Source organism: Pteropus vampyrus, unplaced genomic scaffold, assembly GCF_000151845.1.
Source record: "Pteropus vampyrus isolate Shadow unplaced genomic scaffold, Pvam_2.0 Scaffold39, whole genome shotgun sequence".
Taxonomy (NCBI): domain Eukaryota; kingdom Metazoa; phylum Chordata; class Mammalia; order Chiroptera; family Pteropodidae; genus Pteropus; species Pteropus vampyrus.
Window position 1 is genome coordinate 6,393,338 of NW_011888820.1, and position 15,252 is coordinate 6,408,589.

General features: G+C 35.1%; 1 protein-coding gene across 1 annotated transcript in view; it reads left to right on the forward strand.

The window, feature by feature from the left end:
- The first annotated feature begins 721 nt into the window (after nucleotides 1-721).
- The window catches only part of SNX2 (sorting nexin 2), a 54,738-nt gene continuing 40,207 nt past the window's right edge, over nucleotides 722-15,252 (forward strand). The window contains exon 1 of the mRNA XM_011358298.2: nucleotides 722-877. Within this exon, the coding sequence (XP_011356600.1) occupies nucleotides 770-877 (108 nt within the window). The 5' untranslated portion in view covers nucleotides 722-769. The remainder of the gene's footprint in view (nucleotides 878-15,252) is intronic.

Consider the following 15,252-nt stretch of genomic DNA (forward strand, 5'->3'; position numbering starts at 1 on the left):
AAAGAAATTGAAGCTCAAAGTTAAGTGACTTTATCATGACAAAGAGCTAGTAATTGGCTGAAGTTATTGAGTATAAAGCTCTTACCAGTCATCCATTTATTTTTCTAATTGTCATTTTTCCAACCTTTCTGACTCTATTGAGGAAAAACACTGTTGCTCATGATGAAATTGAAGTAAACTTCAGATTTACTAGTCACATTTCAAGTGCTCAGTGGTCACATGTGGCCACTGGCTACTCTATAGGACAGCGCTGATATAGACCATTTCCATCACGTCGGAAAGTTCTACTGGACAGCCTAGAGAGATTTATGAATGATTTGTCTTATTTACTAGTCCTCAATCTTGCCTTCAGTCTGTGTGTAATCCAAGCCTGGACTACAGACAGGTCTCCAAACTCTTCCACTTTCTACAGATTTTAAAACCGGTAATGCCAACAGAAATTGTTTGGCCGACTCCTGCGAAAATGGAGATGTGGTAATGAAGGTCCCAGATTCTTGCAGAAAAGTCCATACAGCAAGGGCGGTGAAAAACGCAACCAAAAACTAGACGCGGAAGTGAAAAGTGAGGCAAAGAGGCGGGGCTAAGGGCCATGAGCTCAGGACCGGCGCGGTCAGGCGGTCGGGGGCGGGGCCGCGTGCAGCTGGGCGGGGCCGTGAGAGGCGGGCCCGGGAGGCGGGGGAGCCGGGCGGCCGGCGCGCCAGCCCAGCCGTGCGTGCTCACGTGACAGGTCCGCGAAGCCCTGCTCGCGCAGTCGTCCGGGCGAGCGAAGATGGCGGCCGAGAGGGAACCTCCTCCGCTGGCGGACGGGAAGCCCACCGACTTTGAAGAGCAGGAGGACGGAGAGGATCTGTTCACCAGCACTGTTTCCACCCTAGAGGTGAGACCGCATCACCGCGGGTGCCGCGCTTCGTAGCGCGTCTCACCTTTAGGCACCTTCTCTCTGTCCCGACTTATTCCTCCCCACCCCCCGGGTTTGCAAGGACCTGGTGGAGGCGACACCTGTGACGCGGGCCCCACTTCGGAAACCTGTCAGTGAGCCGGAGTTAACCTGGGCCGCTAGGCCAACTCAGACCAGCCTACCGGCAGGGGTCTGACCTAATCCCCAGAGGAGCAGCGACCGGACGGAGCATCGCAGCGCCCTTTCCCATTTCAGCTGGCCTTACTCGATGTCACTTGCAACTCTTCTAGACCAGAGGTTTTGCCCTAGGTTCCGGTAAACCAGACCACTCTCCCTGGAGAGTTCCGCAGCCCCTTTGGAGAGGTGCTTGCTTTTTTTCCTTCCCAAGGGAGGGTGTGCCCCTAAAAGAGGAAAGCAGAGAAGTGAGCGCTGAGTGACCCAAGCTCTGTAGGGAACGTGTGGATGCACTTTCCCTAGTTCTGGCCCTTCGTGGACTGCTAGTTCTCCTTGAGGGTGGTTCCTGTATTTCGGACTGTTGAATAAGTAAATTCATCTGACCTGTTTTGTTTGTATTCTTTAGTACCTAGACTTTTTAAGGATCATGGTGTTTGTAAAATATAAAGTTGAAGGGAGAGAGTAGTCCAGGAAACTGAGTTTTTTTGTTTTTTTGTTTTTGTTTGTTTTTTTGTTTTTAAATAAGTTATCAGGGGAGAAATAAAAACAGGTCCTCACTCCTGTTTCCTCTTTTCTCGCATGGTCAGCGATCTCTGAAGCTCAGTGTTCCTGTTTTGTCAAAGGAGGCACCCTCTATGAACTTAACAGTATTGGGTCTCCTACATCCTGTTCATGTTTGAATTGCTTGCATTTGGTGAGAGCACCTATTTCATAGCCCAATTTTAAGTGTGTGTATATGTATTAAAATATAAGTAATTTGCAGAGGATTGTTTACCTCGGGCTGTACTTCTTTAAAAAACTGTTTTTAATGAGCTTTCTCAACTTGTTCAACTTTTCACCAAATCATTTGGAAATTACTGTAAAATATCTATTTTCTGAAATTCAGTTACCTAAAACTGGGAACTTCCGGGAACGTTTTCAGCACTGACCACGTTCTGGTAATTGTATATGCAGGTATCCGGCCAAACCCTACCTCTCCTCAGATTTTATGCTTCTTAGGGCTGGGGATAGTGCCTTGATAATCTTTGTGTTCTTCACAAAATCTCGAACATTTACATTTAGTAAATGTTTGCTGGATTATCAAAACCAGCATCTCCTAAGAATTAGTAAAAATGATCTTGCATAACAAATTACTTTTTAAGATTAGTATCCTTTTAGCCCTTTATACATACTATTCAGCTATCTTAACATATATTGAAAAGGTGGGATCCTAAGACCTGCGTTCCCTTTAAGAACAGCAAAGATTTTTCACTAGCAAGGATCAGAGTAAAGTTGACTGACAATATAAACTAGAACACTGTGAACACTAAGCATTCTGTTTAATTGACGCCTTTTAAAGTTGAGAAGGAACAATAATCTGTTTCCATTTGGGTGGGACTTTTTAATAAGGTATTTGACTTCTCAGTAAAAGCCTACAGAAATTTGAGTATAAATTTTACCTCCGCGCACTGTGAAAGTTGTAAAGTTGGTTTTGATTACTCATCTAAACCTTTTATTTCATTGATTCAAGTTATCAATTTTAAGGTATTACTAAGATTTATAAATTCAGATTTTTTAAAACAGTATTTTTTAGTACACCGAAACATCTCTAAAGAAATGTTCTTTCAGTAGTCCACTTTTCTTTTTAAACAGTTATTATCATACTTCAGTGTGCAGGAAAAGCTATAGGATACTTGTTTAAAATGCAGATGTCTTTGCCTCATTGGAATCTGCATGTTTAATAAGTGTTCTAGGTCAGTGGTTTTCAAACTTTATACATAAGTTACCTAGAGATCTTATTAAAGTGCAAATCTGATTCTTTAGAGCTGGAATAAGCCCAATATTCTGCATTTTTAACCAGCTGTTCTCATGACATTGCTTCTGGTTCATAGATAATGATGAGTTGCAAAACCCCAGGTGATTCTGATCCAGATCATCTTTGAATAGTTGTACCTTATTATCTAAGCTGTAAATTGAAAGTGGAACACATACGTTAACGTTTTTCGATTTAAAAAAAAAAATAAGAGTTTTAAAAATTATATTATTTACATACAATCTTTTATCTTTGAGGGCATTTGGAAGAAAAATATCAATTTAAATCCATATAAGTAAAAATCAAATTATAGAACAGCTTTAATGTATAATTCTTAAGCTCATAATGATTATACAATTTAGTATATTTTTAACCCAATATTAAACTTTTTTCCTTTTTAAAATAAGAGCAGTGACATAAAGCTATATTCAGTAAATAAAGCGTATTTAAAACCCCTAGTGTATGTTTCTGTTGTGATTATGGAACAAAGTGGTGGAAGGCTGGCATAGGGGCAGGGAAGGGAAGGGAAAAAACACTGGCAAAAGCATGTTCTTTTTTGGTACCTGAGAGGCAAGGCTTTAAATTGTTTAGGAGTATTGCTTTTTCCTTAAATGATACAGCCCTAAGCTTGAAAGGTGCTTGCCCTAAAGCAACATGAAGTAAGACAACACCTTAAAACAAAATAAACTCTGGAAATTTATATTATATGCCTCTTTAAAAAACAGGTTCATTGAGATGAAATTCATATACCATACCGTTTACTCATTTAATGTGTATAATTTAATGGATTTTAGTATATTCACAAGTATGTGCCTCCATTACCACAATCAATTTTAGAACATTTCATCACCTCAAAAATGAAGAAAATCGTATACCCTTTAACTATTGCTCCTTGCCCCCATTCCCCAAATCCTTCTGCTTCTGCCCCTAAGCCACCACTAATTTACTTGCTGTCTCTACAGTCTTCCCTTTTCTGGACTTTATATGCGTGAAATCATATAATATGTGGTCTTTTGTGACTGGCTTCTTTCACTAAGCATAATGTTTTCAAAGTCTACTTAATTCCTTTTTATGCCTGAATAATCCATTATATGGCTATACCACACTTGGTGTATCCATTTGTCACTTGATGGACATTTGCGTTGTTCCCATGTTTTGGCTGTTACAAATAATGTACATAAACATTTGTGTACAAGTAGAATTACTGGGTCATATGATAACTCTACATTTAATCATTTGAAGAATTACCATAGTGGTTTGTCAAAATGGCCACATCATTTTATATTCCCACCAGCCATGTGTAAGGGTACCAGTTTTTCCACATCCTTACCACACTTGTTATTATCTGATTTCTTGATACTATACAGCCTAATGAGTGTGAAGTGGTTTCTTAATGTGGTTTTGATTGCATCTTCATGATGACTAATGATATACATCTTTTCATGTGCTTACTGGACCTTCGTATATCTTCTTTGGAGAAATTTCTATTCAGATACTTTGCTAATTTTTGGGTTGTCTTTATTATTGAGTCGTAGGAATTCTTTATATATTCTAGATACAAGTTCCTTATCAGATTCATGATTTGTATATATTTTCTCCTGTAGGTTGTCTTTTCATGTTCTTGATGGTGTCCTTTGAAGCACAAATTTAAAAAAAAATTTTGATGAAGTCCAATTTATTTTTTATTCCGATGCTTATGCTTTCGATGTCCTATATAAGAATCCAAAGTTCTGAGTATTTACAGCTATATTTTCTTCTAAGAGTTTTATAGTTTTGGCTCTTACATTTAGATCTTTAATCTATTTGGAGTTAAATTTTGTCTATGGTATGAAGTAGGGGTACAAATTCATTTCTTGCCTGTGACAATCTAGTTTTCCCACCACCATTTGTTGAAAAAGACAATTCTTTCCCCATTGAATGATCTTGGCGCCCTTGTCCAGAATAAGACTGTAGATGTTTACACCTGGTTCTCATACTAACCTCAGATCTGAGGGGCAGCTCAAGTCAGGGTGAGAATCACAATTTCCCCAACACTGTCACATGATAAAGTTTATAGAGCATTTAAAGTGAAATTTCCACTTTGGAGACTCACAGGTCTTCAGATTCCTTCCCATCATGTAACCCCATGCCATAAGTCCTCAGAAGATACCGTACTTGGTTGACTTTAGTAAATACTTGAATATTTACTCTTTGTCATACTGTTTAGATCAGTGGTCCCCAGCCTTATTGTCACCAGAGACTGGTGCTTCTATGAGAATCTAATAATGCTCGATGATGTAGATGGAGCTGAGGCTGTGATGCTAGTGCTGGGGAGCAGCTGCAAATACAGATGAAGCTTCAGAGCTCCCCGCCACTCACCTCCTGCTGTGTGGCTCAGTTCTTAGCCTCAGTACCAGTCCATAGCCCAGGGGTTGGGGACCCTTGGTTTAGATGATAATGGGAGTGCAGATATCAGAAAGATACTGCAGGTCTTTGAGGACAGAACATCTCCTGTGGGAAAGAAAGAGGCATATAGAAAACTGGTATAGATGGAATGTGATTTTATGATCTGGAAACATCAGTTTTCACTGAAAATACCAGTAAAATGGGGAGATTCTAATTCCTATCAACGTTCCTAGATGAACAGTAAATGTTTCTATTGGTTGGGAAACAGTGACGTAATATTTAAGAGAGACCTTGAAGGATGGAATGAAATTTCAAAGTGGAAGAATGACAAGGGTCACTTAAGGTTTAGTCCATATTCTAGGGAACCATAAATAATTCCAAGTGGCCGAAAATAGGATATTACAGGTTTATTATGTGGTGGGATTGTGAAGAGCTTTGAAATTTGTTCTGTGGGCAGGTGAAAGCTATGGAAGATTTGCATGGCAGTAACATGATAACTTTAGGAAGATTAATGTGCCAGCAGTCTGAGGGATGAATTTGAGTGGGAGTTATCATTGGTAGGTTGATGAGATGAAAGCTGTTATAAGTCTGAGGTTAAGGGCCTCAAGAAGAAAGTGCAAATAAAAAAGGACAGGGAAATTGGTGCAATAGCAGATTAAAAGACAGACTTTTGATTTTGTAATCCCTCAGGTAATTTTTAGGAGAAGGAATTATAAGTTTATTTTACTTGGGGATACGATACACCAATACAGCTAGAAATGCTGGATGGGCTAGAGATGTAGATTTGGGGACTCATAAATCCGACTGATAACACTAAACTAGACTCTGGAAATCTAGTCTCTGCCTTCATGGAGTATATGAACCAAAAGAAGTCAATATAATAAACATAGCTGTATGAACAAATACCTGCAATCCCAGGTGATACATGTGTAAATGGAATATGCACACAGTACAGAAATAGTATAGAAGACTAGAGTAACTTAATTGTATAGAGATGATCTTTAAAAACCTGAAATTTGGTGATATCAAGAGAGTAAGAGTAGGACAAGAGACTTGGTAAAGAAGAACTGAAGTTTAGTATCTTGTCCCAAGGCAAATGTAATTTGTTTTCTTATTCCGGTTTTCTAATCTTAGGTAGGCCTTAACTTCAAATGTATTATTTTTTTTTGAAAATTTCACTACGAATTACTTATGTTTCAGAAAAGAATGTTTTATGACCAGGTATTTAAAGGCAAAGACATTTATAAAGAGGTATAATTCTAGTTGACCTTTTTCCTGTGAAACCACTAAATTTAAGGATTTTAGGATGAATTATTTTTAGTTCCTGTAAAAAAATGTTATTCTATGAAGTTTCATGAGGCAGAGATGCTCAATTTTTTGCACTTTTTTAAAAAAAATTTGTCTTTAATGTTAATTTTACAAATGCTCACTTTCCTATGAAGTTGAACTCTTGTGTTTTTTTCTGTAATGATAGTTTTTAGTTGAGGTGAGATCTACCTTAATTACTAAAGTTCACTACCACCTCAAGAACACTTTCATCACTCCCCCAAAATTCTGTCATATAGTTAACTCCTCCCACTCCCAGCCTCTGGCAACCACTGATCTGTTTTCTGCCTATAGTTTTGTTGTTTCCAGTGTCATATAAATGGAATCATACATTATGAATCTTTAAAAAAGCATCTCAGGTTTATTGGTGGTGTTGCATGTATCAATAGTTCATTCCTTCTTATGCCAAATTTATCGTATATATCACTGTTGTTGAAGGACATTTCTGTTTCCAGTTTTTGGCATTAATGAGTAAAGGCAATATAAACATTTATGTACAGGTTTTATGTACAGTTTTCATTTATTTGGGGTAAATACTTAGAAGTAGGATTGCTAGGTTGTATGGTTAATGCATGTTTAACTTTGTAAGAACAAACTGCCAAACTTTCTGCCAAAAAGGTTCAAGGGAGATAAGGTACAGGGAGCTGGAGTCATTTGTTTTTCGTCCCACAAGTTAATGTCCATAGTATAAATTGAGACCATATTCAATAGGACAGTGTTCTAAGAATTGATTATCTGTGGTTTCATTAAAACAACTGCATGATTCTTCAAGACAAAAGTATGTTACTGTATTTCCTGGTATTATAAAAGTTATTTTTATATCAACTTTTATCCCTAATCAGAAAGTCATGCCTTTGTATAAACTATTGATTGAATCATGAAAGCTAGCTTCAAGGAACCTTTCATGAAGTTGGACTTGTCAGTCTCTGGTCACGTTTGCATTAACTTGATATCTAAAATCTAATAAAAATAGATTGAGAGGACTGCCACACTTTTCCAGAGCAGCTGTTTTGCATTCCTATCAACAATGAATGAGAACTCCATTTGTTCCACATCCTTGTTAGCACTTATTAGTGTGAATTTTATTTTAGTGAGCTTAAGGATAGTTTATAGTGGCTGGAAAGAACTAATTGTTACATTTTTAGGAATATTGTAAGCTGGTTAGTAAACACAGCCATCGTTAAAAATTAAATTATATAAACTTATAATTAAATAAATCATACTGAAGACAAAGGTAATAAATATTTGAAACTCATCATTTCCTAATTTCTGTACTACATTTTCCTGTTTTCTGTGTTCTCGAAGTTATATGTCTCTTGTATTTATATGGTGGAAAGTATGTATTTTCCCAACTTCACTGTCTGTGAGGGTATTCCATAGCAGGCATGTTTACGTCACAGAAATCAGCAAAAGCTAAAATTCAGAGTCTTCTCTCTCAAAGACCTGCTTGCTAAACATTTACCATCAGACCACTGTTTTTTAGACATTCTAACAGTTGTGTAGTGTTTTCTCATTGTGGTTTTAATATACATTCTCTAATGATTAATGATGCTGAACTGAGTATGTTTTCAAGTATATATTCATTCACCTGAAAATTATCTTTGGTGAAGTGTCCTTTCACTTCTTTTGCACATTTAAAAAAGTGAGTTTCTTTGTTGAGTTTTGAGAATTTTTCATGTATTCTAAATATAAATCCTTTACCAGATATGCATTTTGCAGATTTTTTCCCAGTCCTTGGCTTACCCTTTTATGATATTAACGGTATTTCACAAAGTAAAAGTTTGTTATTTTGGTGAAGCTCAAGTTATCCTTTCTCTTTTTTTTATTGATAATACTTTATATGTAACATATGAAATCTTTTGCTAATGTTAACCAAAGATCGCAAAGGTTTTGCTTATGTTTACTTCTAGAAGTTTTTACATTTAGGCCTGGGTTCATTTTGAGTTAATTTTCATAGGAGTTGAGGTTGGTTTTTGTTTTGTTTTGTTTCGTTTTGTTTTGCATGTAGATATCCCAGTTGTTCCAGCACCATTTATTGAAAGATAACAGTGTTGTTAAGGTTTGTTTTATGACTCAGAATATGGTCTGTCATGGTAAATATTATGTGTGCACTTGAAAAGAATGTATGTAGTGTGATGTTGAGTAAAGTGTTATATAAATGTTAAGTCAAGTTGATTGATACTATTTTTCAGTACATGCAACAACACCAATGAGTCTCAGGTGCTTTATGCTAAGTTAAGGACGCTAGACTCAAAAAGTTTCTCCATTGGACTGTGTTTGCATCTTTGCCAAAAATCAGTTGAGCGTATGTGTGGGTCTTTTTCTGGACTCTTCTGTTCTTTGATCTGTCGACTGTCCTTTTGCCAGTTTTATGCTGCCTTGATTACTATAACAGTCTTGAAATCAGGTAGAATCCACTGACTTTGTTCTTTTCTAAATTGTTTTGATTATTCTAGTTCTTTTGCCTTTCCATATAATTTTATAATCAGTTTATTGATTTCTATCAAAAATTCCTGCCGATAATTTAATTGAGATTGTGATGAATCCATAGATTAGTTTGGGGAGAATTAACGTATTAACAATATTGAGCCTTTAAGCCATAAGTTTACTATTTCTCTCCATTTTTTTAGATCTTATTTGATTTTTTCATCATTTGTGGTTTTCTGCATACAGATCAAGCACATATTTTTTAGGTTATACCTAAGTATTTCATGGGGTTTATAGTACTTTATTTCTTTTTACATTTGTTCATTGGTAGCATGTTGAGCTGTATCCTACAACTGTGCTAATCACTCATTAGTTCTAGTAGGTTTTTTTGGATTTTCTATGTAGATAATCGTGTTGTTTGCAGTTAGAATTTTCTTTCTTTCCTTCCATTTTTTATGCCTTTTTTTTTTTTAAAAAAATCTTAATGCTCCAGCCAGAACCACTGGTATAGAATAGAAGTGGTGAGAGAGTGGATATCCTTTCCTCTTTTATGGTTGTAGAGGAAAGTATTCTTTCTGTAAGTTTTTTTGTAGATGATCTTCATCAAGTTAAAGAAGTTCTGTTCTATTCCTGGTTTTCTGAAATTTTGTAGCCATGAATGGATGTTGATTTTGGCAAATGCTTTTTCTGCATCTAATAAGATAATCATAATTTAGTTTTCTTCAGTTTTTTGATAAAGTGGATTACATTGATTTTCAAATGTTGACTAAACCTTGTATTCCTAGAATAAACCCCACAGTCATAATGTGTATATCCTTTTTATATATTGCTATATTCACTTTGCTATTATTTTGTTTAGGCTGTTGTATCTATGGCTGTGACAGATGTTTGTGTGTTGTTTTCTTTTAGTTGTAATGTGGTTGTCTGTTTTCAGTATCAGAAATACTAGCTTTTTACTCCTCTTTTATATCTTGAAGAGGTTGTATGGAATTAGTCTTATGACTTCCTTAAGAGTTGATAGAACTGACTAGTGGAGTCCTCTGAACATGTAGGTTTGGTTGTTGGAAGTCTTTTTTAACTATAAAAGTTTATTTGAGCCAAACCGATGACATCGCGGAGAAACAAGATCTCAAATACTCCACATAAATTCAGTTCTTTAATAGATACAGGAATATTTCTTCTTTTTGAATTTTGATAAGTCTTTCAGGAATTTGTTCCTTGAGAGTTGGGAAATTTATGGGCATAGGTTTTTCATAATCCTCCCTTACTGTGTCTGTGGGTGATACCCCTCCCTTTTCATTCCTGATATTGATAATTTATGTCTTATGTTTGTTTGCTTATTTATTTTAATTTTGCTAGAGGTTTGACATTTCTTGGGATCTTTTTAAAGTATCAACTTTTGGTTTCTTGATTTTTTGTTTTGAGTTTCATTGATTTCTGCACATATTTCCTTCTGCTCGCTTTCTGTTTAATTTGTTCTAGTTTCCTTGGATCATTGATATGAGATCTTTTTTTTTGAGTATTAGTATTTAGCTATATTTTTCTCTGTAAATACTTTTAATTGAATCCCACAAATTTTGATATGTATTTTTCTTTTCATTCAGTTTAAAATACTTTCTGGTTTCTCTTGTGACTTCCTGTTTGACTTGTGGCTTATTTAGAAGTGTGTTAACTTCCAAATTTCGGGAATTTTCTGTATAGCTTTCTGTTACTGATTTCTACTTTAGATTGATTATGGTCGGAGAATGTTTTATGATTTCAGTTCTTTTAAATTTTTTAAGGTTTGTCTGATGGCCCATAATATGGTCTATAAAGGAGCATCTTCTCTGTGCACTTGAAAAGAATGTATATAGTCTGGTGTTATTGTTGGAGTGTTCTATAACTGTTAAGTCAAGTTGGTTGATAGTATTTTCCAGGTCTTCTCTATCTTTCCATATTTATCTATCAAATACTAAGAGAAGAGTGTTGATGTGTCCAAAGATAATTGTAGATTTTTATTTTTTTACTTCTTTTAGTTCAGTTTTTCCTTCATGTATTTTGAAGCTCTGTTATTAGACACATAGACATTTAGTATTGTTATGATTTTTCTTGGTAAATTGATCCTTCTGTCATATGATGCCCCTCTTTATTGCAGATAATACTCCTTCTGAAGTTTATTTTATCTGATGTTAATGTAGCACTCCAGCTCTTAACTTATTTATGTCTTTAAAGTAGATTATTTGTAGGCAGCATATTGTTATGTATTGTTATTTTTATATCCAGTCTGGTGACTTCTGTCTTCTAATTAGTATGTTTAGACTATTTACATTTAATGTAATTATTGGTATGGTTAGATTAGATCTACCACTTTGTTTACTTTGTTTTTCCACTCGATTTCCCCTTTCTTCTTTTGTATTTAATGTTTGTTAGTATTCCATTTTAATTTATCTACTGGATTTTTTTTTTTTTGTTATCGCCCCTCCTTTTCCCTCTTTAAATACATATAGTCATTGCTCTAGGGATTACAATATATACCTAACCATTTGAAGTCCAATTAGAGTTAATATTGTGTTTCTACAAATAAAATGTAGAGCCTTACAACTGTGTAGATTCATTTACCTCCTGTCTTTCACATTCTAGTTTTCACATATATTACATCTCTATACATTGAAAACTTTTAACAGTATCATAATTTTTGCTTTTGTAGTCATGCACATTTTAAATAAGAGAAGGAAAATGGTCTGTTATATTTCCCCAGTTAGTTACCAGCTCTTCCTTTATTCCCGAAGGTCCAAGTTTGTACTTTCTCATACATCTTCAGACTAACAAACTTCTTTCAGCACTTTTTTTTGAAGATCTGGCCTAGTGATGGTAGATTCCTATAGTTTTCTTTCGTCTGAGACTATCTTTGTTTCAGCTCTGTTTCTGAAGAATATTTTGCTGGATATGGAATTCTGTGTTGATAGTTCTTTTCTTTTAGCACTTTAAAGATTTTGTGCCACTGTCGCCCAGTCTCTGATCTCTGGTGAGAAATAATACAGTCCTTCTCATTGTTTCCCTAAATGTAATTTTTTTTTTCTTTAGCTGCTTCAGCTTTCTTAATTTTTAATCTTTGGTTTTCAGCCTTTTTTTATAATGTGGCTGGGTCAGGTTTTCTCTGAAGTCGTCTTGTTTGGAGTTTGCTTGTTCCTGAATCTAAATTTATGTCTTTCACTGAATTCGGGGAGTTTTTAGCCATCCATTTCTTGAAGTATTTTTATGCATTGCTCTCCTTTTAAGACTCCAATGACATGAATATTAGACTTTTTTATATTATTTCATAGGTCATTTAAGTTCTGTTGTGTGTTTTTTGTTTTTTTTTTCAGTTGTTTTTCTCTTTGTTTTTGAGATTGGATATTTTCTAATGCTTTATCTTCAACTTCACTGACTTTTTATCTCAGGAGCTGTAAAGGGTCTGAAATTTTGCCTTTCTCTCAAGCTAATAAAATAACTTGTTTTATGGTTTCTGGAAGAAGACACAATAAAGGACGTTATTATGCAAAGCATAGCAAGCAGCTTGAGTATCATGTTTGTGACAGTTTCCCTTGTGCTTCACTTACCAGGGTGATGAGAGGGGCCCAGGCTAATGTTGCACTTGCTTTGGTTTATGTCACAGCTGAGCCCAAGTTTAGGGAACCCAAATCATTTATAATAAGCAGTAAGTCTACCTATTCTTTGCTCCAGAGGAAACATTATCTTTATTATATAGACAGTAAACAAATCTGGTCTTTGCTTCGGAAAGAGGCTCATCATATCTTTCCTCCCAGGCTCTTTCCCAGAAACAAAGGCTTCTATCAGAGTTTTAGCTGCCTGCACTGTCACATACTTTTGCTCAGCTTAGGCCACCCTTGCAGAAAAGTGGTGAAAGAAGAGAAAGTACTAATAAGGATATTTATTCCCTGGATTTTCTTTTCCTGGTTCAACTGGCAAAGTAGTAGATGTTCTCTTGGGTTGTTTTTTCCCCCCCACTGCTGTTAATTTTTGATATAATGCATGACAGGCATATTATTTTCAGGTACATTTGTGATATTTAAGAAGCCTTCACTTGAAGAGATACAGGATTTGGGAACTATCTGGAGCCATTTACATTTACCACAATCACAATTTAGCTAACCTGTTTTTATTTTGTTTTGTTTGTTTATTTAGGTTCCACATATAAGTGAGTTCATGCAGTATTTGTTTTTCTCTGTCTGACATTTCTCTTAGCATAATACCCTCTAGGTCTATTAATGATGTCACAAATGGAAACATTTCATTCTTTATTGCTGAATAATATTACATTGTGTGTGTGTGTGCATGCGCATAATATGCACATACTCATATATGCATGTATGTGTATATTACATCTTTATCTGTTCATCCGTTGATGGACATCTAGGTTGCTACCATATCTTAGCTATTACTAGTGATGCTGCAGTGAACATAGGGATGCATATATCTTTTCAAATTAGTGTTTTTGTTTTCTTCTGACGAATACCCAGAAATGGAATTGCTAGATCTATGGTAGATCTATTTTTAAATTTTTGTGAGATCTCCATACTGTTGTCCATAGTGGCTGCACAAATTTACAAACCCACCAACAATGTATGAGGATTCACTTTTCTCCGCATCCTTACTAGCACTTGTTATTCGTTGATTTATTAATGCTAGCTATTCTGACAGGTGTGAGGTGATATCTCATTGTGGTTTTAATTTACATTTCCCTAATTAGTGATATTGAGCATCTTTTCATATGTCTATTGGCCATCTGTATGTAATCTAAGGAGAAATGTATATTCGGGTCCTCTGCCTATTTTATTTAATTGAATTGTTTGTTTTATTGTTAAGTTGTATGAATTCCTTAACATATTTTGGATATTAACTTTTTATTGAATGTATCATTTGTAAATATCTTCTCCCATTCAGTAGGTTGTCTTTTTGTTTTGATGGTTTCCTTCACTGTGCAAAAACTTTTTAGTTTGTTGTCCCATTTGTTTATTTTTTTCTGTTGTTTCCCTTGCTCAAGGATATATATCCAAAAAGATACTGCTAAGAGAGTTGTCAAAGAGTTTACTACCTATGTTTTCTTCTAGGAGTTTTATGGCTTCAGGTCTAACATTTAAGTCTTTAATCCATTTGAGTTTATTTTTGTTTATGGTTTAAAGAAGTGGTCTAGTTTCATTTTTTTTTTCCATATATGTGTCCAGTTTTGTCAATACCACTTATGGAAGATGTTGTTTTTACCTCATTGTGTATTTGCCTCCTTTTTTGTATATTAATTGACCATAGAATGAGTTGGTAAGTGTTCCCTGTTCTTGAATTTTGGTACAATTTGTGAAAGCATTGAATTAATTATTTTTCAATTAATTCTATTTCTTGACTCTATTCCATTGATCTATATATGTTTTTATGCCAGTACCATACTGTTTTGATTATTGTAGCTTTGTAGTATAGTTTGATATCAACAAATATGATACCTCCCACTTTGTTTTTTTCTTAAAATTTTCTTGGCTATTCAGGGTCTTTCATGGTTCCATATAAATTTTAGGAATAGTTCTGAGAAGAATGCCATTGGTATTTTACTAGGGATTGCATTGATTTCGTATATTTAAGTAATAAGGGCATTTTAACAAGATTAATCTTTCTAATCCATGAGCAAGGTATATCTTCCACTTATTTGTATCTTGTTCAGTTTCTTTCTTCACTGTCTTATAGTTTTCAAAGTACAGGTCTTTCACCTCTTTGGTTAAATTTATTCCTAGATATTTTATACTTTTCAACGCAGTTGTAAGTGGGATTATTTTCTTAATTTCTTTTTTCAATTGTTCATTATTGGTGTATAGAAACACTACAGTTTCTGTATATTGACTCTATATCCTGCAACTTTATTGAAGTACTTTATTAGTTCTAATAGTTTTTTCGGTAGAGACTTTAGGATTTTCTATATGTAGTATTATGTCATCTGCAAATAATGGGAGTTTTATTTCTTCCTTTCCAGTTTGGATACCTTTTATTTCTTTGTCTGATTGCTGTGGCCAGGACTTCCAATACTATGTTGTATAGAAGCGGTGACATTAGGTATCCTTGTCTTGTTCCTAACCTAAGAGGAATAGCTTTCAGCTTTCTCCATTGAGTATGTTATTAGCTGTGGGTTTGTCAGATAAGGACTTTATTATGTTGAGATATGTTCCTTTTCTACCCACCTTGTTGAGTTTTTATCATTAAAAAATGCCGAATTTTGTCAAATGCTTTT